Here is a 26,203-nt window from a genome sequence, read left to right as displayed (position 1 = left end):
TTGACTCACTTCCCGATTCCCGATTAAGCTGTGCATACCTACATATGTAAATAGGATGACAATGCAATATTATGATAACACGGATCTGATTTGATGACGGAGACAGGAGGTGGCATATTTTCCATTCTCAGTTGTTCAATTGATAACATTAAATAGCAAATCATTACCTTCTAGGTATATAAGCATTAAAAATGATTTACAAACCATAGAATGCAGGGGGGTCTCTTATTATGAATACAATGTTTATTTCAATGTCGCCGAAAATAGATTACTTTTATAATTCCCTCGACATTTTTTTCTAAATTGACGTCATTATATCTTTTCAGCGATACGGGCCCGAAGACGGAAAAATTATAACAAGAGGAAAGAAAAAACGTACAACATTGTACAGAACTTAATTTTCCGGTCCCTTAAAATTTGTCGGAATATCTCTTGGGAATCAAACTCGATTCGTTATAAGCAGAATAGGTATTGAGAACATTTTTATAAAAATGAACGTTTAAAGATATATATGTATATTTGTCGAGGGATTTTCTACGTAACAACGTTGCCTGTGTTGATGCGAAATGCTTTGCAAATATGATGTGAAATTATGATATTTAATATTAAAACCGGCCAAGTGCGAGTCGGACCCGCGCACGGAGGGTTCCGCACCTTCAACAAAAAATAGAGCAAAACAAGCAAAAAAAAAGCGGCCAAGTGCGAGTCGGACTCGCCCATGAAGGGTTCCGTATTTAGGCGATTTATGACGTATTAAAAAAAAACTACTTGCTAGATCTCGTTCAAACCAATTTTCGGTGGAAGTTTACATGGTAATGTACATCATATATTTTTTTTAGTTTTATCATTCTCTTATTTTAGAAGTTAGGGGGGGGAGGGGGGGGCACACATTTTACCACTTTGGAAGTGTCTCTCGTGCAAACTATTCAGTTTAGAAAAAAATGATATTAGGAACCTCAATATCATTTTTGAAGACCTATCCATAGATACCCCACACGTATGGGTTTGATGAAAAAAAAAATTTTGAGTTTCAGTTCGAAGTATGGGGAACCCCAAAAATTTATTGTTTTTTTTCTATTTTTGTGTGAAAATCTTAATGCGGTTCACAGAATACATCTACTTACCAAGTTTCAACAGTATAGTTCTTATAGTTTCGGAGAAAAGTGGCTGTGACATACGGACGGACAGACAGACGGACAGACAGACGGACAGACAGACGGACAGACAGACAGACATGACGAATCTATAAGGGTTCCGTTTTTTGCCATTTGGCTACGGAACCAACGGTCACCCATCCAAGTACTGACCTCGCCCGACGTTGCTTAACTTCGGTCAAAAATCACGTTTGTTGTATGGGAGCCCCACTTAAATCTTTATTTTATTCTGTTTTTAGTATTTGTTGTTATAGCGGCAATAGAAATACATCATCTGTGAAAATTTCAACTGTCTAGCTATTACGGTTCGTGAGATACAGCCTGGTGACAGACGGACGGACGGACGGACGGACGGACAGCGGAGTCTTAGTAATAGGGTCCCGTTTTTACCCTTTGGGTACGGAACCCTAAAAATTACTGTAAAAACCCGCTTTTAGTGAAAAAGCCGTATCGCCTTAGTGAAAACGTCTTTTCACTAGTTAAAACTAGTTTTCCGTATGGTCTCGGTGAAAACTAGCATTGACTGGGAGTTTTTAGTCAAAACTAGTTTTCGCAAAGTGCCTTGTTGAAAACTAGTTTTCACTCGGTAGTCAGTAATTTTTACACGACTGCCCAAAACAAAAAGAGTGTATTGGTTTCAGCGTTCATGTTTGTTTGTATGTATATATGTATGTGAGTTTCTTTATTCCACGATAACTTCAGAATGCCTTAACCGATTTAGATGTATGATATATCATTAGAATCCTTACGTCATCCCGGGTGACATAGGCTATGTGAGGTCATTACAAAATCAATATGGCGGATTAATACGCCAAATTACGCAACCTTAAGAGAAAAATATCTTGCAAACCTATCGAGTAGGGTATCAAAATGTAGAGCTTTGAATGACGAGTAATAATATATATGCAACATGTTGATTTAAATCTAATTTTGAGAAAGTAAGAATTATCAAAATATGTTAAGAAAAACAAATCCCATGAAACCAAATATTATTATTGAATCGGATATTAAAAGGAAGGTTTTGACCGCCGATCATAAAAATACATATTACATTATACTAATAGGTACTTAAAGTTTTTAACACATGTTTTAAAAGCCGCCAATACCTAATATGTTCCAAATTGCGCTAATGGAATCGAAATGTGTACAAATAACTTATATTTATTAATCGATACGATTGTAGAGTCCGTCTAAGCTAACTCTGCACCGACTTTGACAGAAAAAATCATTGTCATTAAAAACCATTTTTTTTGTAAAAATCTAATTTTTTTCAAAGGCCAAAGGCCGAGCTGCATACCCTACACGAAGGCCCGGAGCGTAAGACAGACCCGGTGCGCGCTTTATACAAAATCCCCAAGTATTCTAATTGCAAAGGCCGAAAGTCGAGCTCCTCGCAGGGCCGAAGGACTGGAGCGTATATAAGGCAGGTGCGTGCTTTTTGTATCTTCCCCAAGTTTCTTAATTGCGAAGGCTGAGCTCCGCGTAGGGCCGTAAGGCCCGAAGCGTAAGCCACGTGCGTGCTTTTTGTAAGTTCCCCAAGTTTCTTAATTGCGAAGGCCGAAGGCCGAGCTCCGCGTAGGGCCGAAGGCCCGGAGCCAGGCTCGGTGCGCGCTTCCAACTTCCCTATTTATGCATAATCATTCCGAAGGCCGAACTCCGCGTAGGGCCAGGAGCGTAAGCCAGGTGCGTGCTTTTTGTGTCTTCCCCAAGTTTCTTAATTGCAAAGGCCGAAGACGAGCTCCGAGTAGGGCCGAAGGCCCAGAGCCAGGCTCGGTGCGCGCTTCCAACTTCCCCAAGCATCTTAATTCCGAAGGCCGAGCTCCGCGTCGGGCCGTAAGGCCCGGAGCGTAAGCCAGGTGCGTGCTTTTTGGAACTTCCCCAAGTTTCTTAATTGCTCCAATTAGGGGCCGATGGCTCGAAGCGTCCGAGAGAGGATCTTTCCACGCAAGCTTGCGTCCATGCTTACTAGTTCTTAAAACACAGAAAAAATATTACAAGTATCTAAATGATAAAGGCCGAAGACCAAGCTCCACAAAGGGTCGAAGGAACTTTTACAGCTCGCTATAAGCCCACATATTTTATGCTTGTACTATTAACCTAAATCGCAGTAATATCTATCAGATGCCACAAATTTCGCTCAAATCCGTTGATTAACTGATGAGGAGGTAATCACGTAAATAAACCTCCATGAGTGGTACTTTAGATCCGAATAAATCAGCGCCATCTGTATCAGCATTAGGTACATGCAATTCTGAGTAATGGCTACCATGTACATATATTATTATCTAAATATCGGTATTATAATTATGCGGTATTAAAGATATTATATATGTAGTTGCAGAGATAGTACGCTCTAGCACTTTTCAATACGTCTGGTTTTTGGGTCCGACCTATTTAGGTTTTCAAGCACGTTTCATGGTAACATATCAAAAATCAGCATGATGAAAGCTCCTTGAAGGAACTACATTGCCTTAAATCATAAAAAATATGGTTAGTTTGTATGATCACTAAAATGTATAAAATAAAAATAATTAATTAAAAATTAAAAAAACACGACTGCAGTTTAAAAGCGAACTGAAAAGCAAAAAAATAATTTTAGTTATGTTAGTTACTCAACTTAATTAATGTAAATTAGAATATAAGTGTTCATGCAGGGTCATAAACAGCAAATGCAAAAGTTTAGGCTAATTTAGGATCGTGACTGTACCTGTATATTTTATTTTGATTGCAGTCGGGGACCTTTTAAATGGGAAAATTTTAATACATCAAGGTCTCCGACTGCAATTGAAATAAAATATGCAGGTACAGTCACGATCTTAAATGAGCCTAAGCTTTTGCATTTGCTGTTTATGACCCTGCCTGAACACTTATATTCTAATTAAATTAATTAAGTTGAGTAACTAACATAACTAAAATTATTTTTTTGCTTTTCAGTTCGCTTTTAAACTGCAGTCGTGTTTTTTTAATTTTTAATTAATTATTTTTATATCGGTATCTGAAGTAAGTTTATTAGACGTCATACCGAAAAGCTCCCGTCAAACCGGGGTATGGTCGTCACATAAATATCTCAGCCACGAATTTTACCCCATTTTTATTTTTCTGGTAATTAAAACGGGCCTCAATTGCTAAAATCTGCAGTTACCTACGTTTTGAGCGCGACAAAAAAAAGAGAAAGGGAGAGAGAGAAAAGAAAATTTTGGCAGATAGGCAGTTTAACACATTCACCGCTGAGCTACGGTCGTAGCGCTACGTCGTAGGCGTAAACATAGGTTTCCCGGTATGTAGCGAAAATGATTAGCAGAGGCAAAACGATAACCTGACGTGATTAGCGCTGAATGGGTTAAAGTTTGTGGAATGTAAACCGTTTGAAACTTTGTGTGAGTTTTCTCCGAATTGGAATTTTTCTCTGCGTCCGGATTAGCACAGAAAGTTGAAATTGCTTTAGTTTAGCTGCAGAACTATATCCTATGCTATCTAATATTTTTAAATTATCTCAAACAGATTTTGAACTTTGACTTTTTCTTAATACGCGTTCCCTGAGAACAAAACTTCGGTGCTTGCTTATACTTCCTACTAATAGGTTACCTACCACCGCCGTCTATCTAGGTACAGCCTATTAGTGACTAGGCTGACTCGCAGACGATGGTGGGAAAAGCTTAAAATAAGATCCCGTTTGGCACACTAGCTGTGTACGGAATCCTGAACACCAATGTTTTCAAGAAGTCCGTTTCAAGGAGATGTTGGAATGGGGTATGTCATTTAGATTGCCAAACGACTCCCAAAAGCCTCCTCAGGCCGCTTCAAAGTGTTGCTCCTCCAGTTACTTTTCTCATAAAATATATAAGGCAGGTCACTTTTCATATCTATTGCATTATGTATTTAACAATGTAAGTACCTATTCGGTATTATCTTTGTGTCTATTTTTCTAAAACATAGAGAAATATCTTGATTAATTACGAATTCGAGAGCTATAAAATAAAGTCATGCTGAAACCATCTGTTTTCGTTTCTTTATACTTTTTGACGCGTTCTTTATCTTGTCTTTAAAGATAAAAAAATGCCTATGCCATACCCTTTTGAGAACTTGATTTAGCTATCAAATAATTATTAATGTATGAGTAACAAATAAAATGAGTGTTGTCTACATGAAATAACAGATGCTATTTAATAGGACCATCCCATATAAATAAATAAATAAATATTAAATAAATATTATAGGACATTCTTACACAGACTGACCAAGTCCCACAGTAAGCCAAGAAGGCTTGTGTTGTGGGTACTCAGACAACGATGTTTATAATATACAAATACATATAAAACACCTAAGACTCAGGAACAAATATCTGTACTCATCACACAAATAAATGCCCTTACCGGGATTCGAACCCAGGACCGCGGCTTCACAGGCAGGGTCACTACCCACTAGGCCAGACCAGTCGTCCAAATATAGCATATTAATTAGATTAGATATTTGCTAACTACTATAGTTAACACTATTCGATTTCCAATCTATTGGCAAACCTGGCAACTCACTCTCAAGTTTGGAAACCGTATTCACAAGACGTTTTCAATTTCCGCGGCCGCATCACTTGAACGAGGCCAAAACATCGAAGCTTCTTCAAGTGGAGAAGTGACATAATGTCTTTTGGCGGGGCACGGGGGAGCAGCCAACTAACTGCCGAGTGACGGCGTTTGAAATTGCGCTCCGTTGCACTTTGATGATGCGATTTCGATCGCAATACATGATATAATAGAATACTCACAGTACCTGTGTTCCTGTACTGTACGGAAAATATTTAGTTTTTTAGTTTAGTAACTTATGTTGCACTAACTAAATGGAAAACTATACATGGAGAGTTCATCAGGTTGACATTTGGATTGCGACTGCAGCAGTGTTGCTATTACAGTGTCAAGGTGACTTTTGGATGGCAACTGTAGCTGCAATGCTATTGTAGCATTACTGCTGCGACGTAGACGCGGGCACTTTCGCTGCCAAATTCCTTGATAAAGTGACTGACGTTCGTAGCCGCATTACTGCCTACGATTTGTCAATAATTTTACTAAAATTGGCACCAACGCCGCCGTAGTAATTGCAACTGTACCTTTTCTGTTGCAGCACTGACGCAGTGGATGTCACTGTCAAATGCCTTGATAAATTGCGATGATGTCGCTGAAACTGTATGGTCTGAAACGACAGAATACCTACGAGATTAATCCGTTTAAATTGTTTTATCCTTCATTTTGACCTCGCAGTCCCGTGAGTTAGAATAACAATGGTAAGAACTACCGAAACCGTTAAGCGATGGACTCACCTACGGTCGTTGGGCAATTGGGAATACCCGACCTCGAGCTGTGTCCACGTCATGTTCCGTTCCACGTCTCTTACATATCGTCTTGACATTGATCGTGCATAAGTAATGGGCTGTGAGCCGTCTAATGCTTTCAGCGTGGCATACATTAATAGCAGATACTTACATATTATAAGGGCCGCATTTATAGTTATTAATTAATCCGAAAATGTCTCAGTATATGCTGAACAGTTAGAACTAGAGATGCCCCGAATAGTGGTTTTGGCCGCATACCGAATACCGAATATTCGGCGACCGAATATTCGGCATCGGCACAATTACATATTAATGAAAACTGTTCGGCAACAAAGCATAACGTTTGCTAAGATAATATATACCTACTTATTTTTTGTTGAACAGAATTAATGAATATTGTTAAGAGTCAATCAAATCAAACCCACCCATGATCAAATAAAATATTTTGTAATCAACTAAGGCTCAAACTACGGAACCCTAAAAAGGTCTTCGTATTTAAGAACTTTCCAAGAATACATTTTAAATATTAAATGTAACCTAGTTTTTGGTTATTTTTATTGTGTAATTCTTCTTTTTAGGTAGGTGCAACAGATATTCGGTATTCGGCCGAATAGTAGGCAACATTGGTTGAATACCGAATATTCGGCAAAGTGGCCGAATAGGCCGAATACCGAATAGTTGCCGAATATTCGTGGCATATCTAGTTAGAACAACCTTTTTGCTCAAATTTTCCATGAATTAATTCCCATTGTTTCGCATTCTTTATAACACTGTAGTTGGTTTAAATGTGTAATTAATAACAGAAAAAACGTGTTTCACCCCGCCCTTCTATGTTAAAATACTTGTTTTCATTATTATTACCGGTTAGTGTTAGTAGCTACAGGTAAATACCGGTATTATAAATATCGGTTTCTCTTCCCTGTCCACAGCTTTTGTGCCACATCTCCACGTTCTTCTATCATTTCTAAGGCGCTTACATTGTTACCAACATAAACATAAGAAATTCTTACAACATTATCGTTTAAGGAATACCTACTCGTGAATCTTCTGGTTAAGAAACTCATTCAAACATCCCATAGGATTTTGAACCTAAACCCACTTGGCACACAGTTGTTTTTTTGTTGTAAGTATTTTGGAAAGATGACAGTTATCTCTCTTGTATTTTACTAAGTTTTGCTTCTGCTTTGAATGGGATCTTTTCAACGTTACATAGGTACTTTTATAAATGTTATTTCAATGATATATACAATATTACCTCTACTAACATCATATCTAATATAAAGTACCTACCTACCTATGGGGCATTTCACGTGAAGCGGACAGGGTAAAATGGTTGAGGGTTCCGATTTCGGTTATATTCGAGTATGTTACACATGTATGAGTTCTCGACACAACCACAAAATATTTTTACAATTGGAAGCCTATTTCATAAATTATGGGTCTTAGAAGATTTGACTTAAGGCGAGATTTACACTTCTTTAAATGCCACGACTCAGTTAGAGGAAATATAGTGAACCAAACTAACTGCTACATTTAATTAACCCATAAATTGTCTTTATTACCTCATATTTCGATTTCGGTTATAACTTTTTTTTATGAAAAAAAAAGTGTAAAATATTTTTTTTTTACTTTTTTACAAAGTTTGCATTTTTTGAAAAAAATTTTTGCTTATTAATTTGAAAGCCTATATTATATTTTTACTCTACGCAAAATTTTCTGGTGGGCCGCAAAGTAGTTTAGGAGCTATACGAATAACAATACCAAAGTGCGGCGTCAGCCCCATAGTAGCATCACTCTGTCCATAGTTACGAGGACACATTTTCGTTTCACAACTTTTTAAATACTGTTGTTAATGGTTGTGTCTTATTATTTGGGTGATTTCCCACTAGTTACCACCAAATTGTCACCAGTAGTATCAACTGGGATTTTATTCCCACCTGTTCCCACTGGTAACAATTGAAAAAAAAACCTAGTAGTAAAAGAAAAAAAAACCTAGTAGTAAAATACTAGTGGCATTTTTTCTCAGGGGTCATCCATTAATAAAATTATTTCACACGTTTAGGGGGAGGGAGAGGTCAAAAAATGTGACATGTTTTGACTTTGTGACGTCACTTAAACTTCACCTGTAACAGAATATTGTTTCCATTTTTATTCCTAATCCGTTTCGTGTCATAAAATATCTAATACTAAAATAATAATTCCTACGTAATTCGAATTCCTAATTTAGTTGAAAACAAAATTGCAAAATATGTGACGTCACTCCGGGTGGGGGGTTAGGGTTGCCAAATGTGGCAAGCAGGTAATTTATGGATGACCCCCTCAGTAGTTACCACCAGAACTTTTTTAGTGTTCCATACTAATTAAAATACCTAGAATAATACACAAAAATGATAACAATGTTCGGTTACAGATGAAGTTTAAGTGACGTCACAAAGTCAAAACATGACACATTTCTTGACCTCTCCCTTCCCCTAAACGTGTGACGTAATTTTATTAATGGATGACCCATGAGAAAAAATGCCACTAGTATTTTACTACTAGGTTTTTTTTTCAATTGTTACCACTGGGAACAGGTGAGGAAAAAAATCCAGTTGATACTACTGGTGACAATTTGGTGGTAACTAGTAGGAAATCACCCAAATAATAAGACACAACCATTAATAACAGTATTTAAAATGTATGTGAAACGAAATTGTGTCCTCGTAACTATGGACAGAGTGATGCTACTATGGGGCTGACGCCCCACTTTGGTATTGTTATTCATATAGCTCCTAAACTACTTTGCGGCCCACTATAAAATTTTGCGTAGAGTATAAACATAATATAGGCTTTCAAAATAACAAGCCAAACTTTTTTCAAAAAATGCGAACTTTGTAACAAAGTAAAAAAAAATATATTTTACACTTTTTTTTCATTAAAAAAAAGTTATAACCGAAATCGAAATATGAGGTAATAAAGGCAATTTAAGGGTTAATTAAATGAAGCAGTTAGTTTGGTTCACTATACTGCCGTCCTCAAGCTAAAAGGCCGTTAAAGGCTCTTACGACGTTTTTGAGTTAATATCACAGCGCGATACAGTAAACAATTCTCTATCTACCTATCTAGGTGTCATAGCTCTATGTGAAAAAACCGCGAAGTTACGGCCGTCCCGCGAGCGGCTAAATACACCATTTTGCCACTTTTACCAGCAAAAAGGCAGTTTTTAATTAGAAAATTCACTAAAAGGCTGTTAAAGGCCAATAACTGCTTCTTACTATTTGACATCGGGTATTTAGTACAACTCTTAAAAACAGTTATTGCAACTTCCACGACTAAAAGGTGGCTACTGTACTTTAACTGCTCCCTAGCGTAACAAATATTACGGCCAAATGATGATTACTCCCAAACTAAATAGCAGCTAAGCTATAAATACACAATTAAAAAGCCGTTAAAGTCGCTTAGCCGCCTTGTCGTTAGTATAGGCGTAAAAGGTATACATGCAAATGCATCGGTTTAAGGCCGTCACGGCTTTTTAATTTGGCAATGATAGAACAAAATAGTAGACAGTTCCAGAAATATATCGCGGTAACTAGGTATTCCATATCAATAAGGCGGTTACTTGATCCTCGCTCGAAGCAACGAAATCAGTTGCGCGGGCGCTCCCGTCGAGTGAGGGTGTGGCACGTGAAGACCGGGCGCAGTTTCCCGCCAATTCCAGTATGCAGCCGCGCAAACTCACGAGGTAAAGTATTTTTACGTATTCATTTGGGATAAGTATTATGTACCTACCGTTTAACGACCTTCTTATAGATAGTTTAACACCTGTTTTGGCGCGTTATTTCTTTAGTCAAGTTTAGTACTCTACTCAATGTACATTTTACTTCATCATTTTCAATTGGGAACTAATTTGATGTGTAGGTATATCTTGTGAAGATATGTTTAATAGCATTGTATGTACTATGAAGCTTGCCTGGTGATGGAGAGACAAAACAATCATGAGAACTCATAAAACAATCTTTAAATTGTCTGTCTGCCTGTAGTGTGTTGCATAAGTTGTATTAATAGTATAATCGGAAACATAATCTTACTTTTTTGACCAAAACGTTTTTATGGACGTCTTCTCACAGTTAAGTACACTTCACATACCTACGCGGGACAAAAAAACTACTTTTTTAGGATAAGGTAGGCACCTAGAACTTATAGAAATATGTTTAATTGCTCCAGGTATGAACCGAAGACCTCTCGGTTGAAAACCATTTTAGACAGATGTAGAAATCCATCAAACCAAAACAGTGAAGACATCCATCATTCGGTCGATTGTCATAACATCCAGTTGCCTGATCATTATGTGGAACCCACGTCATCACACGAAAAACCTGTGGAAAAAGGATTACCTAAACATTGTGTCCAAGAGATGGTAAATGAAGTCAATCGCAGGAATTATTCACTCACATCTGATATATTTAATAATTTTAACGAGTACGCTACCACACAATCTAAATCTTCTGTCTTTTTGTCGAATGCCGTAGATCTTCTCCAACAAGCGTTCCCAGCGACCAATACTGAAAAACAACTTGATTTAAGGTGTGATGAAGAGCTAAGCATAAGCAGCCGAAGTTCTTCATCGTCACACAGAGATGATGATTTTTCATCCGATGATTCCGTGCGCGACAAAAATTATATTCCAGAAACGAGTAGTAGTGATGATTCTGAAAATAAAATTGCGGCCCCAGTCTTGAATAAACATCCGAATAAGCACTCCCATATGTCTATGTTTAATACAACCAATATTATTAAGCGAAGAAATACCATTAACATAGAAATCATACCCGATACCCAAACTAATAAAATCGGTGAAAGAATTCTAAAACGAAGGAATACTACGGAGTTAAATTATATACCCACAATTAACAATAGCGAAGAGATTAGTATTGATTTATCTGGAGAAAATGGTCAAAGTTCACCTGCACCTAAGCGAAAAAAATACGATACAAGTCTAAGTGAAAGAAACGCCGACAAGAAAGAAGACAAGCGATTGGAATATCTGGTTAAGCCAGGGTGCGATTCAAAATGTCATAAAAAATGCACTACCTTATTGACAGATGAAGAGAGAGAGGATGTTAACGACAGTTACTGGAATTTAACATGGAAAGAAAGAAGATTATTCATACAAAATAATGTGCCTGTAGTTGTACCTAAGAGGCAAAAGACTGGACCAAATCTTCGAGCCCCAAGGAGAACGTTTTTCCTAAGAAAACATGATGATACAAAAGTGGCAGTTTGTAAAATATTTTTTTTGACTACACTCGGATTTAATAAAACGAATGACAAGGTTTTGTACAACTCTTTAGCTGATGACGATTTGACCGATTCACGTGGAAAACATACTAAGACATTAGCTTACGATAGAGAAATACTTCGTCAACACGTTGAATCGTTCCATCCTTTAGAACCACATTACCGAAGAGCGCATGCTCCTAACCGTAGATATTTGCCGAGCGACGTAACTATCACGTTTATGCATGACCACTTTTGCAAAAAATATCCTCAAGATCCAGTTTCTTACGAATTATATAGGCAGGTCGTTAAAGAAATGAATATATCTTTTACTAATTTAGGAAATGAAGAATGTGAGGTTTGCGAAAGCTACCAAATACACAAAAAAGAAAGTTCTCATAATATCGAGGAAAATATTCTAGATAACTGCGAGGACTGCACATCATTTGCGATTCATCATGACAAATATGTTGCAGCTAGAAAATTGTATGAAGAACACAAGACTGAACAAGACCCGGATAATATATATTTTAGTGCTGATTTGCAAAAGGTTATAATGCTTCCAAGATTGGACACATTTAAGAAAATAATATTCTGTTTACGTCTTGCTACATATAATCAAACCTTTGCACCATTGGGAAAAATAACATCTAGTATTAAACCTTACGCTGTTCTTTGGCACGACGCTATAGCTGGAAGAAAGCAAGAAGACATAATGAGTGCATTTTTTTCATTCTTTTTGCAATATCGTGACACCAAACATGTAAATATATGGCTTGATAACTGCAGTGCACAGAACAAGAACTGGCTTTTATATTCCATGCTAGTTCATATGGTTAATAGCGATTATATAGGCACGGAATCCATAACGTTGTACTACTTCGAACCTGGTCACACTTTCATGAGCTGTGACCAGTTTCATCATCAAGTCGAATTGTCCATGAAACACAAAGGCAAAATTTACGACTTTGCTGATTTTACGGAATCAGTGGGATCAGCGAACAAGGGAAAAGTAACAGTGAAATCCATGGTAATTGAAGATTTTATTAACGTGCCTAACTTTACTTCAGAGCGTAGAATTCAAAATTCGAATCCACGTGTTTACCTTCGTGATATTACACAAGCATGTTTTACTAGAGGGTGCTATGATTTATCATACAAAACTGAATTCAAAAATGATTACCAGCAACTCCGCTTTCTAAATGACAAATACTTGAAGAATCCAAGCCCTATTACTTTTCCCAAACGAGTCGATCCCAAAGGTACCGACGTTGGTAGAAAAAAGGAAATTATAAACAAATGCTCACAAGTAATACCTACACATAAGTTGAAATTTTGGCGCGATTTGCCAGAATCGCGGTAGTATGTCGCTATTAGTTTTAATGAACATATTATTTGAGTTAAGAACCTAATTACTTTAATTATCGGGCATGTATTACGCCTGTAGTATTCTCTACCTCACTATTCTTAAAAATCATGTAAGACTGATCACTGACTTATATGTTATATTTAATTTTTAAGTAGAAATAAAGTTGATTGATCTCCATAAGTACAAATACGAATTTGTTATCTACTTGTTTAAGTAATTGTGATCATTGTCATTAGTTGTGTAAGATTTGTGACTGACTATCTACCTTTTCGTTAAAAACGATTATGGATAATTCTGTAAGATGATTAAAACATATTTAGCTGTATTAAAAAGTTATAGTAGTTATAGTACAATTACAAACAATATGGGTAAGCCATTTTACTATTAAAATAATTGCTCGTACTGAAGACTGAGGGGTGTTTTTAATTAGGAATTACATTAAACTGACGTAACTGTGATTTTAAGCATGTAAGAAGATCGCAAAGCGAATTAAATTAAGATGTGCTTACTCCTACGTTGTCCCACAGTAATATTATGATTAGCAGAGTTTATTACTAACTTGAACTTCAAATAAATATTATTTTGAGAATGATTGAACGCTAATTTCTTGGATTACATTTGATTTTTAGTATCTTATGTCTTTTATTTATTTTCTTCCTGCTCTGAATAAAGTAACTTCTTAAATTTGTTTATGGTAATTTGAAATGATTGTAAACTAAAAAGCAGTTATTACATTTTGTTCTGAAGATAGCTGCCTTTTTATCTAGCTGAATTCACAAAATCTTTTAAACGATACAATTACAAATGGTTTTGTTAAATTAAAAGGCGTTTAAACATTTTTAATCACCTTTTAGTCTTTGATGTATTAGATGAGTTGACTTATTATTCATACCTAAAAGGCGGTTAGATCTACTAGTCACCTTTTAGCTATGTTCTACTTTTTAACTTCATATGACTTGTACAACGTATTCAATTTTAGATAAAATTACAAAGTTAAAAGACCGCTAAATATACTTTAGCTGCCTTATAGTCGTTTAATTAGCGTAATTTTGTTAAACAGGTACAAACCAAGAACGGAAATTTAATGATTTAGAGCACTTTTTAAGAATTATTACTAAATTAAATTGACTTAAAAAATAGTACTAATTAAATACTATATTATAACGTTTAATGTATATGCTTATATCCTACTAATTTCAAGAAAAATGTTTTCGCGCGTTTTTTGCTCATTTCTCAAAATGGCACTGCTGCATTTTGCGGCCTTTTAGCTTGAGGACGGCAGTATACTTCCTCTAACTGAGTCGTGGCATTTAAAGAAGTGTAAATCTCGCCTTAAGTCAAATCTTCTAAGACCCATAATTTATGAAATAGGCTTCCAATTGTAAAAATATTTTGTGGTTGTGTCGAGAACTCGTACATGTGTAACATACTCGAATATAACCGAAATCGGAAACCTCAACCATTTTACCCTGTCCGCTTCACGTGAAATGCCCCCTATATTAGGGCGTTTTTTAGGGTTCCGTAGCCAAATGGCAAAAACGGAACCCTTATAGATTCGTCATGTCTGTCTGTCTGTCTGTCTGTCCGTCCGTATGTCACAGCCACTTTTCTCCGAAACTATAAGAACTATACTGTTGAAACTTGGTAAGTAGATGTATTCTGTGAACCGCATTAAGATTTTTACACAAAAATAGAAAAAAAAACCATTAAATTTTGGGGGTTCCCCATACTTAGAACTGAAACTCAAAACTTTTTTCATCAAACCCATACGTGTGAGGTATCTATGGATAGGTCTTCAAAAATTATATTGAGGTTTCTAATATCATTTTTTTCTAAACTGAATAGTTTGCGCGAGAGACACTTCCAAAGTGGTAAAATGTGTGTTCCCCCCCTGTAACTTCTAAAATAAGAGAATGATAAAACTAAAAAAAAAATATGATGTACATTACCATGTAAACTTCCACAGAAAATTGGTTTGAACGAGATCTAGTAAGTAGTTTATTTTTAATACGTCATAAATCGCCTAAATACGGCCTTCATGGGCGAGTCCGACTCGCACTTGGCCGCTTTTTTTTGTTGTCCCCTACACTTTTTTTTCAAATTTGGGATTTTTTATGTTATTTCTACTCAGAATCACGAGCTCTTTCTATCCTAATAGGAGGAAAAAAGTGTCCTAAGGTTTTTATTTCCATTACGTCACCATTTTCATAGACTTTGTATGGCGGTCGCGGAATGGAAAGATCGAAAAATGTATGGAAATTTTGGGACACTTTTTTTCTCCTATTTGGATAGAAAGAGCTCGTGATTCTGAGTAGAAATAACATAAAAAAACCCAAATTTGAAAAAAAAAAGTGTAGGGGACAACAAAAAAAACGCCCATTAATATAGATTAAATAAATATAATTATTATTCTTGCTTTTAAGTATTTTAACAGATTTTGTACTTGTACGACATCCCGTTTTTTTTTGTATTTTTAAAGCATGTTTAAGTCACAAAGGGGTAGATCTAATAGGCACCATTCATACACGGGGTAGCTTCACACAGTCACTCTTACAGACAAACTGTACGAATGTACCCTAATTACCAAAATTTTATTTATTTGGTTCACCAACAACTGTTAACATTAGCACAGAAAGAACAATCACTTAAAGGTAAACACTGCATGCATTTCAGACAAACAAATAACAATTACAACATTAATAACAAAGATGTTTTGGACGGAACATTGTCTAACAAAAACCTGTCTGTTTAAAAAAATAAAATTATACCATGTTACATTTTGTATTGTAAGAAAAGTAGGTGTGTTTTTAGTGACGAAAAGTTTTAACGTATAATTTATTACATTATTGATATTTTCATAATTTTGATGTTTTCTGAATGTTCCCCTATGTACGAACGTGACCAAAATTGGTTGAAAAATCTAAATCTAAAAAGTCTATATCTATATCTTCTCCTAACTATAATATACTCTTACTCCGATAGGTACCTAATGTAGTTATCTAATAATGAAATTACATACTTATCATTGCGTGTGCAGCTTCTTCACATATAGATATAATTATTATTATATTCAACAAAAGCATCTTGTACTTAGTAATTACTCCCAATGACAAAGTATTAGGTTCGCGTAAACCTAACATGACGGCACAGTCGACGGGAAGTACGAGTAGATGTGCCAACGTATAGCCAACCTGAATTGTAAAGGCACAAAGGCGCCCTCATGTGTGTACGTACTAGTGTAAAAATTGTGATACTGGCATTTCCTACGTTGTCACAATTTACGTTTCCTGCGATATAAATTGAGAAAGAATCTCTGCTAATTATATGTATAACTGAAGACTGTACCTAATTTAGGCTATGTCAAGACCTTCTGTTGCCGCCATTCAGGGTTCGTTGCGCCATCTCTCATCAGGATTTACTTAGTCAGCAATGTCAGCATCAAAAGTAGCAAATAAAACAACGCTCCAAAATTATCTGCCATCCTGAAATTATTTTTGAAATATAGATATATATCTCTCCAGTTCGCATTCCAAACAATCTGTCATAGTCTATTTATTCTACACTTGCGACCCGCCCCAGCTTCGCACGGGTTAACAAATTATGCATAAACCTTCCTCTTGAATCACTCTACCTATTAAAAAAACCGCATCAAAATCCGTTGCGTAGTTTTAAAGATCTAAGCATACCTACACAGGGACAGAGAGACAGCGGGAAGCGACTTTGTTTTATACTATGTTGTAATGATGATCTGATGATTTAAATAGTAAAAGTTGTTCAGTATTACCTACAACTACATATTCACCCCTCAGAGTAATGGTCAGACATAACGAAAACACCCTGTAGTATTTTTTTTATTAAAATATATATTAGAGGACATTTTACACAAATTGACTAAGCCCCACGGTAAGCTCTAGACTTGTATTGTGGGTACTTAGACAACGATATATATAATATACAAATACTTAAATACATAGAAAACAACCATGACTCAGGAACAAATATCTGTGCTCATCGCACAAATAAATGCCCTTACTGGGATTCGAACCCAGGACCGCGGCTTCACAGGCAGGGTCACTACCCACTAGGCCATGCAGACCGGTCGTCGATAATAAACGAGTACGGTTTAAACTTTGATAACTTTGCTTACAATTGCTACCGCTCAATTTGAAAGCGATAGAATACGTAGGTATACGTAGATTGCCGTGATCGGTTACAGTCTGGTTCACAACTAAGTTCGCCCGGCGGGCACATTCGCGCACACTTACCGAGCTCCGAGCTGTACCTATTCTAAATGGTGTGAGCGTGGTTTGAAGGTTTAAGGCATGGGATATAAGCGTTTTGATGGATTAAACTCTTGTCCTGAGACCATTCATGACTGAGTTCCCCGGATGGCACATTTAAGTACTTATGACTCACGTTATAACCTCCCGGGGCCGGGCCGGGCGTCCGACACTTCGTTTACCTATAGAAAACATCACGTGATCACTGATATAAACTGAAGTGTCGGTCGCCCCGGCCTGGACAGCGCCATTCTAACGTGAGTCATCCTTTACGCACAGCTACGAAAGTAGGTATCTACTTTAAAATGACATGAAAATGATTCGGATTACGATACATATAATACTATTCTTAATCGTTAAAACCTACCTAAGTTCTCGTCCATTCTACACAGTAAGTAAAGAAGTCAAAACGATGCGACGCGCTGCGACGGGTTCTTTTACGCAGGTAAAACGTTAGTCTAAAGAAAGAAAACTACCCCTCTGGTGGTGTACCTATAATATAAAACCCCACTGGTGTTTCGGGTGTCTATGGGCGACGGTAATCGCTTACAATCAAGCGATTCGTCGGAACATGTCATAAAATAATCAAAAACTATTTTAACTCTTTCCCTGCATATTTGCACCAAGCGCTGAATCGATCGAGACGTCTACGAGATGAAGAGATTATTCCACAGCGGCCATCCACAATTAATCACGACGTCGAAATCTGCATAAGAATAGGAACCTTCTACCCTCGTCTGGCCTTTACTCCAGAGCCAGAACAAAACGATGCTTTTCTAGCAATCAACGTATTGAAAGGTTGTATGTCATTGCATAATCTTTTCATCTTTGCTGAAGATTAAAAAAAAAGCGGCCAAGTGCGAGTCGGACTCGCCCATGAAGGGTTCCGTATTTAGGCGATATATGACGTATAAAAAAAAACTACTTACTAGATCTCGTTCAAACCAATTTTCGGTGGAAGTTTATATGGTAATGTACATCATATATTTTTTTTAGTTTTATCATTCTCTTATTTTAGAAGTTACAGGGGGGGGGACACACATTTTACCACTTTGGAAGTGTCTCTCGCGCAAAATATTCAGTTTAGAAAAAAATGATATTAGAAACCTCAATATCATTTTTGAAGACCTATCCATAGATACCCCACACGTATGGGTTTGATGAAAAAAAAATTTTTGCGTTTCAGTTCGAAGTATGGGGAACCCCAAAAATGTATTGTTTTTTTTTTATTTTTGTGTGAAAATCTTAATGCGGTTCACAGAATACATCTATTTACCAAGTTTTAACAGTATAGTTCTTATAGTTTCGGAGAAAAGTGGCTGTGACATACGGACGGACAGACAGACGGACAGACGGACAGACGGACAGACAGACAGACGGACATGACGAATCTATAAGGGTTCCGTTTTTTGCCATTTGGCTACGGAACCCTAAAAAGCTTATAAGTAGATTAGTGATTTTGAAGATCGATCGGCAATTTGAGTGACTGATTTTAAGTGAATGGGACTGATAAAAATGAAAAGATGACGCCGTAAACAACCGATCAGCATAATGTAGGTATTTAAACACTGCCATGTCAGGCGCTACCTAATGTCACCATTAAATTTCAACTCAAATCAAATATTTTATTGCATTTCATGTGTACAGAGGGACCTTAGGCTAATAACAGGCTCAACCGTGAACTCTGCGAGTGTGTACAGTATCGGATTTGCAGTCTTTGCCGCCCTAGGCTCCAGGCCTTGTAGCCGCCCCTTTCTCAGCATCAGCACCCATCATATTGACTACATTTAGGTCAGGCGACGAAAAGGGTAGAGGGAAATGCTTGGGACACATTTTTAACTTAGTAACTCTATTTGGACTCGTTAGGAGGTGAACATATCAAAAGTCCCCTTGAGCGGGGGTAGGAGGGTTTGGTTGAAGGTCCCATTTTTCGGGTTTTTGCTTATTATATCTCAGTAACTATGCGTCCTTGTGACAAATTCATTATACAAAATCAAAGCTAATTAAATTTGCTACAAGTTTTATACAGTCGAGTCAGTCGAGTTTTTCGATAGGTATTTTGTTTAGTTTTTGAGAAATCCGCTCTGTAATTTTGCATTAAATTTCCTTCAATACATAATATGTAAATATTTACGGTAAAACTACGTACAACCTATAAGATTTTAACAGTGTATTCCTGTAGGGCTAAGATGGTCGGTTTTTAGGGTTCCGTAGCCAAATGGCAAAAAACGGAACCCTTATAGATTCGTCATGTCTGTCTGTCTGTCCGTCTGTCCGTCTGTCCGTCCGTATGTCACAGCCACTTTTCTCCGAAACTATAAGAACTATACTGTTGAAACTTGGTAAGTAGATGTATTCTGTAAACCGCATTATGATTTTCACACAAAAATAGAAAAAAAACAATAAATTTTTGGGGTTCCCCATACTTCGAACTGAAACTCAAAAATTTTTTTTTCATCAAACCCATACGTGTGGGGTATCTATGGATAGGTCTTCAAAAATGATATTGAGGTTTCTAATATCATTTTTTTCTAAACTGAATAGTTTGCGCGAGAGACACTTCCAAAGTGGTAAAATGTGTGTCCCCCCCCCCTGTAACTTCTAAAATAAGAGAATGATAAAACTAAAAAAAATATATGATGTACATTACCATGTAAACTTCCACCGAAAATTGGTTTGAACGAGATCTAGTAAGTAGTTTTTTTTTTATACGTCATAAATCGCCTAAATACGGAACCCTTCATGGGCGAGTCCGACTCGCACTTGGCCGCTTTTTTTTATGATATCATGCCTGTCACGTTCTAACAAGTATGTAAGTGCGAAAGTGACGCATAACATGACAAGTGATAAAAATGCGACCATGATATCGCCGCTGATCATATTTAATTTAAGACTAAAATGTCCTATAAACTTTTCTGGAACTCGCCTTGTTTCAGAATTATTACCAATTAAAAAACAAAACATCTAAAATGCATTTACGGTGGCGATGTAGCCACTATGCGACGTAGTCTACATATTATCCTTATTAATAAATGTCAGAAAGTAGTAACGCTTTGCAAAAAAAAATAGGTTTTACGAAAAAAAGCAAATACTTATTCATTTTAAGTGACAGTTTTACCAATAACACTTACTTTTTATGTACAAAAACATTCAAAAAATCTTTCTAAAAAGAAACATAAGAAAATCTTTTTTTTTGCCAAAATTCACCTATAAACACTCATATAACATTTTTTTTCCTTATTTTGGCCTCCAGCGAATTCCAGAGAAGTTGAAAGGACATTTTAGTCATTTAATATGATCAGTAATAAACTGTTAAAATTTTTCGGGTTCCTTTCCTCGTCAATATTATTGAAGAAAATTTAATGCAATATTTCAAGAGCCACTGCGAAATCGACGCCACACTCGCGTTCGGGGCTTCGCGACGCGATTCGCGCACAAGTGTCTCTAGGCTCTAGGCCCTCAAGATATCGAAAAACATGACTGAGTAAAACTTGTAGCAAATTTAATCAGGTTTCATTTTGTATAATGATCATGTTTGTCGTTAGAACGCTACGTTAGTTTCCGAGATATAAGCGAAAAACCGAAAAATGGGACCTTCAAACCTCCCTTCCCCCGGCTCAGCAAGGGCTACGGCCGGGGACTTTTGATATGTTCACCTCCTAACTAGTTCAAACAAAGTTACGAAGTCCAAAATTGTGTTCCAAGACTTCCAAGCATTTCCCTCTATGGGTAACTTTTTTTTGAGAATTCGTTGCCTAATTTTGAATTATTTCTTGTTATAATCAGCGAATTTTTTGTCACAATTTGCCGCCCCTAATATCTCGCCGCCCTAGGCTCGAGCCTACTGTGCCTTATGGGAAATCCGGCACTGAGTGTGTAACAATAATATAAACTACAATTTGAGCCTAATTTAAAGCCATGAATTAAAGCATATCTGCTTGAAAGGAGTGAAAGGACTAATGTTTTAGAAAATACCATGAAAATCTAAATGCAATCAATACCAATTACAACCGTACTCGCTTTTATTACCCCTGGGGCTACCACGTATTTAGCTTTAAATCCAAGCATTTTAAATTATCGTTAGGTAGGTACAAGTTAAAACATGTTTTGTTTGTTTTCATATAAGTACATATACTTATCTGTATGTAAAGATTCGAGCCTTATATTTGAAAACTCCAATAAGACCCTAAGTCTTGTGGGATGTCATATCGTATAGGTATATTTTATGCAACAAATGTATAAACAGTAATCTCAAAAAAGGCAGGTGGTGTGGGCTACAAAGCGAGCCCGGGGAATTGAAGCGAACAGCAACAAGAAAACTACAGCATGGAGTTTTCCAAAAAAAAATCCTACAGGAGTCAAAAGATCGGCACGGTGTATGCGACACGTAGAGAGTTGCAGGCGTTCATAGGCAACGATAACCACTTACTATCAGGCGAGCGATGTGCTTGTTTGCCACCGACGTGGTACAAAAATATCTTAAAATAAAACTTGGACCAATAAAAAGTCAAGTGGAAGAAAAACTTTGTACCTATTCATAAAATATTGAGACTCAAGTTCACGCGACTGTGCCAATGACACGATGTCGACATCGGTCTTTATAGTTGTGACATAATATAATATATTATGTAACTTCACTAGAGTCAGATCTAACCAACGTAATTTATAGATCACATTAAGTACCTGCTGGAACATGCAATTACGATCATGTCTATTCCTGAATGACTATTGTATCTAATATTGAATAGCGTTGCTAAAGCACTTGTACTGGCCTGCGTTCGATATTGTATTGAGTTGAATGAGCCTACAGTAGCTACAGTAGACTGCATCCTACCGATCACCAACGTCTGTATGCGACTTACTCCACGTAGAAGGCGTTAAAATATCCCCCACTCACTCCTTGTTAGTAAATTACTTCAAATTACCTCATACTAAATGGTGATCTCTATTTAGAATAGAACAGAATAGAAATAATTTTATTCGTGAGCACGAACACAAAATAGAAACAGATGTAACAGATATAACAGAGATATAACAAGAGATAACAAGAGATATAACAGAGAATAAAAGGATAAAGTGCCACGAAATGGTCTCATCTCAGCATGTTGCTGGCGACTTCCAGCGCTGATCTTCCGATGAGACCATCCGGTGAAACAATCAAGACAGGTAACATGAATACAAAACAAAATTAATATATAACATACAAAAGACAAAGACAGCAAAAAGATAAAAATACATTACATTTTTTTCACCTCCATTTAAATCATTATAATATTCTAATATCCCTAAAATTTCTTTTTAGGGTACCTGTGTACTAAATTTCATCTGAATCTATTCAGATTGTTTTTGCTTCTCCTATCCTGTTGTTTTTCCCTCGAATTGAGTTTTTGTCGATATTAATATTATGCTAGATCTAATAGGCAACTGTGGTCTTACCGGAATTATACAAAGTACATTTCTGTGTAGAATAATACTTATTATATAAAAAAAAAATCATTGTTAACACAGGTCCTGACCAAATCTCATATTAAAATACCAAATGGGATTAGTACGTAATGAATAACAATCCAACCAATATCATAACATAACAACAGAAATCCGAGGAAATCGTGTTAACATCCCGAATAGGCGACTAATGTTATTCAGCTTGGCCCATATGCGATTATGCGGCCTACCGCCTATATTACTTATGTTCGCTACTGGCTGTTTCCGTGCCAGCTAAACCACGTATAAGTCGAGTCCAGCCGGTTTAACATGATCTAAATGTCCCTGGAAAGACGCAAGCAGAACTTAATAATTATGTCTATAATAAATACAACATAAATACACACATTCCCATGTCCCCGTTGTCACAGACTGTCTTAAATTCATCCGCGCTCCATTTCATAATTGTTTTCCTCCCAATAAACGAGTGTCCCACAAAACAGGAAAATAATCCATTATCGTGGTCCCAAAAGGATCAAAAGGGGATTTTTAGGGATAATTAGAAAGGCTTATTTATATTCAGGCCGGATTTAGTTTTGTAAGTCTTTCTGCATGAGTAAACCTGCACGTGTAGGTACAATATATTTGGGTATTTTAGGTTCAGTAATATTTTAACCGCGACACACGTGTTGTAGGAGACTGGGACGCTTTTTTACCGACTTCAAAAAAAGGACCGTTCGTTTTGTATGTTTAGTTTATAAATTACCAGAGCTGCGTCATTTCTGAACCAATTTTCAAATTATTTTTTGTTTAAAAGTATACGGTTCCTCATTTGTTCAATTTATTGTCAAAATTCAGTTCTGATCTAACGGAACTTATCAAAACATAGAAATATAGAGATTTCGATTTTTTATCAATAAAACTATTTGCATTTAAGTAATTAAAGTAAGATTTTTATGAAGTGGCACTTCTGATGAATACCTTCAACGACGAGTATTTTACGTTTGGCGAATTGTCTGTTTCGAAAAGTTTTTTAAGCAAGTAAGGTTTTAAAAGAAAAATGTTTGAAGGTCCAGTTTTATAATGGGTTCCAAGGGGAATTGAGGGAACTCAAAATTTTATGGATTCAGATCCAGACTTTAAAACTTAAAACATACCCGAATCGCGAAACTTTATAGTGATATGACTTTGTAGTATTGATATACTTATGGCTTTTCTAGCCATCATGATTTTTCATAAAAACTATTAAATTCTTCTTAAAATTCCTATATTACCTATAGTGTAATGCGCCTACCAAAGTCAGCTTTATCCTGAGATTACAGTACACAGCGCATTTAAATATTTCACTGAAAAGGCTTCGTATGAGCAAACCGAATTTCATAAACACATTTTTTATAAAAGCACCTTTCATCTTGAGGCAAATTCAGATATGTAAAATATAGTAGTTTGTAGGTGCGTCGTTCAGTTGCAGACGCCTATATTGGTAACATTTTGCGCGATTTGCGCAACTGTATACAACACATTGATTTAAATATCAGTGCATCGTTTACAGTTTACACTAATATTGGAAACAACAAATAGTAAGAGTAAAATCAAAAAAAATAATAGTTAGGTAATAAAAACTATATTTCTCAAATACAAAATGTGCGTCGTCAGGACTATTTATTTATTGAAATCAAATATCATATAGGTAAAGTAGGCATCATATTGTATATTACCGAACAAGCCTGTCTGCCTCGAAAACTAGGGCTTACAGCTGAGCCGCAAAGCCATATATTTTCAAAACATTAAATCATTTCCATAACAACGGCGTTCCAAATATAATTTATCGAAAAAGTAATAAATGTAACGGCCAATTTTTGCCGACGAAGCGAAATAGTGTGCACAATGTGTCCTCGCCAGCCAACGTCGACAAAGAAACTTTTCACAATGAAATCCACATTAGTTTGGTAGTTTTGCAAATGTAAATAGGTGGGCAATTTGGCGCTGAATGTAGAGCAAAAGCATTTAAACGGGACGGTAGATATTAGGAGATTAAAGGGCTCTTTAGACGGGGCGAGAACTCGCATGCGAGTTTGATTACATTGCGTAGTTTGATCCGTCGGCTGAATTGATGTCACCTCATTGGTCCGCAATGTAGCTAAAATCGTATACGAGTTCGCGCGCCGTCTAAATGCGCCCTAAGGCTGGATAAGAGGTCGTATTCCGCTTTTGAGTTCCTTGGAATTCCAGGAAGCTTTCTATTAATAGGTATAACTAATCTTGTACCAGTTGTACCATGTTTATTGTTGTATTATACCAACACCGGCTGCACTTAGCCGAGAGGCTCTCGCCTGAAAACCTTTTTTTAACAGACTTCAAAAAAGGAGGAGGTTATCAATTCGACCGTATTTATTTTCTTGTAAGGATTTTTCTTGTATTTGTTAAAGAGCTCCTGATATTGAGTAAAATGTCAAAATTCCAAAATCTAAAATAAAAGATAAATAGATACAACAAGCGAATGACTGTAGAAGAAATATATACACATTACACATTATACAATGTTTTTGTCGTTAGTTCGCATGATATATACAAACTCGTAACCTGTGAATAATGACACGGCATTGATAACACGGCAGGTGCCAGACAGCAGACAACTCAACAATAACAAAAAGTAATAAGTACACCACATTAAATTCGTCTGGACCATTATGGTCCAGACGAATATATGTTTATGATAAACAGGCAATTTTAAATTGTCTTGTGTTTCGCTCTTTATAATTTATAATTAAATATATTTGCGTGTTTACCGTTTTTTTAAGTAACTACACTAGCAGTAGCTGTAGTAACTATTTGTGTCGGTTTTCTTTATAACCAAACGTGACCACCAACCAGATGAAACATATTAGTGTCCTACCGAAGGTTCGGTTTCGGTTTCGGCCAGTTTCGGCCAAAAAATTATGTTTCGGCCGTAGTTTCGGTTTGGCCAAAAAACGGCCGAACCTTTCGGCCGGGCCGAAACATACGCAATGGTACTTCGTTCTATGAAACTAAACTATGTGACAAAGACCAAAAGTTGTGGAACAAGTAGGACTACAATATTAATACATATACTTATACTGATTTATGTATACAGAAATTAATCGGTTTATTATTAAACACAATTCCACTAATGATGGGCCCACTGAACGGTCGACGCAGTCTTAAGAGGCTGTCAATACCTAAAACGCGCACACTGTCTAATTGTATCGTAGTACATGAGATAGCACTGTCGCGTGTTACTGGGCCTGGGCACAGATCATCTTCCTCGCGTTATCCCAGCATTTTGGCCACGACTCATGGGAGCATGGGGTCCACTTGACAACTAATTCCAAGAATTGGCATCGGCACTAGTTTTTACGAAAGCGACTGCCATCAG

General features: G+C 36.6%; 2 protein-coding genes across 2 annotated transcripts in view; both read left to right on the top strand.

The window, feature by feature from the left end:
• LOC134651342 (uncharacterized) overlaps positions 1-26,203 on the top strand; it is a 78,542-nt gene that overhangs the window by 37,681 nt on the left and 14,658 nt on the right. The window lies entirely within an intron of this gene.
• LOC134654087 (uncharacterized) lies at positions 9,541-14,243 on the top strand. Its single transcript, XM_063509510.1, has 2 exons — positions 9,541-10,198; positions 10,681-14,243. Exons 1-2 carry the CDS (start codon positions 10,176-10,178, stop codon positions 13,094-13,096), a joined length of 2,439 nt encoding a protein of 812 aa, XP_063365580.1. The 5' UTR covers positions 9,541-10,175; the 3' UTR covers positions 13,097-14,243.

The sequence above is a fragment of the Cydia amplana genome, chromosome 1, assembly GCF_948474715.1.
Source record: "Cydia amplana chromosome 1, ilCydAmpl1.1, whole genome shotgun sequence".
Lineage (NCBI taxonomy): Eukaryota > Metazoa > Arthropoda > Insecta > Lepidoptera > Tortricidae > Cydia > Cydia amplana.
This window is presented reverse-complemented; position numbering and strand designations above follow the sequence as displayed.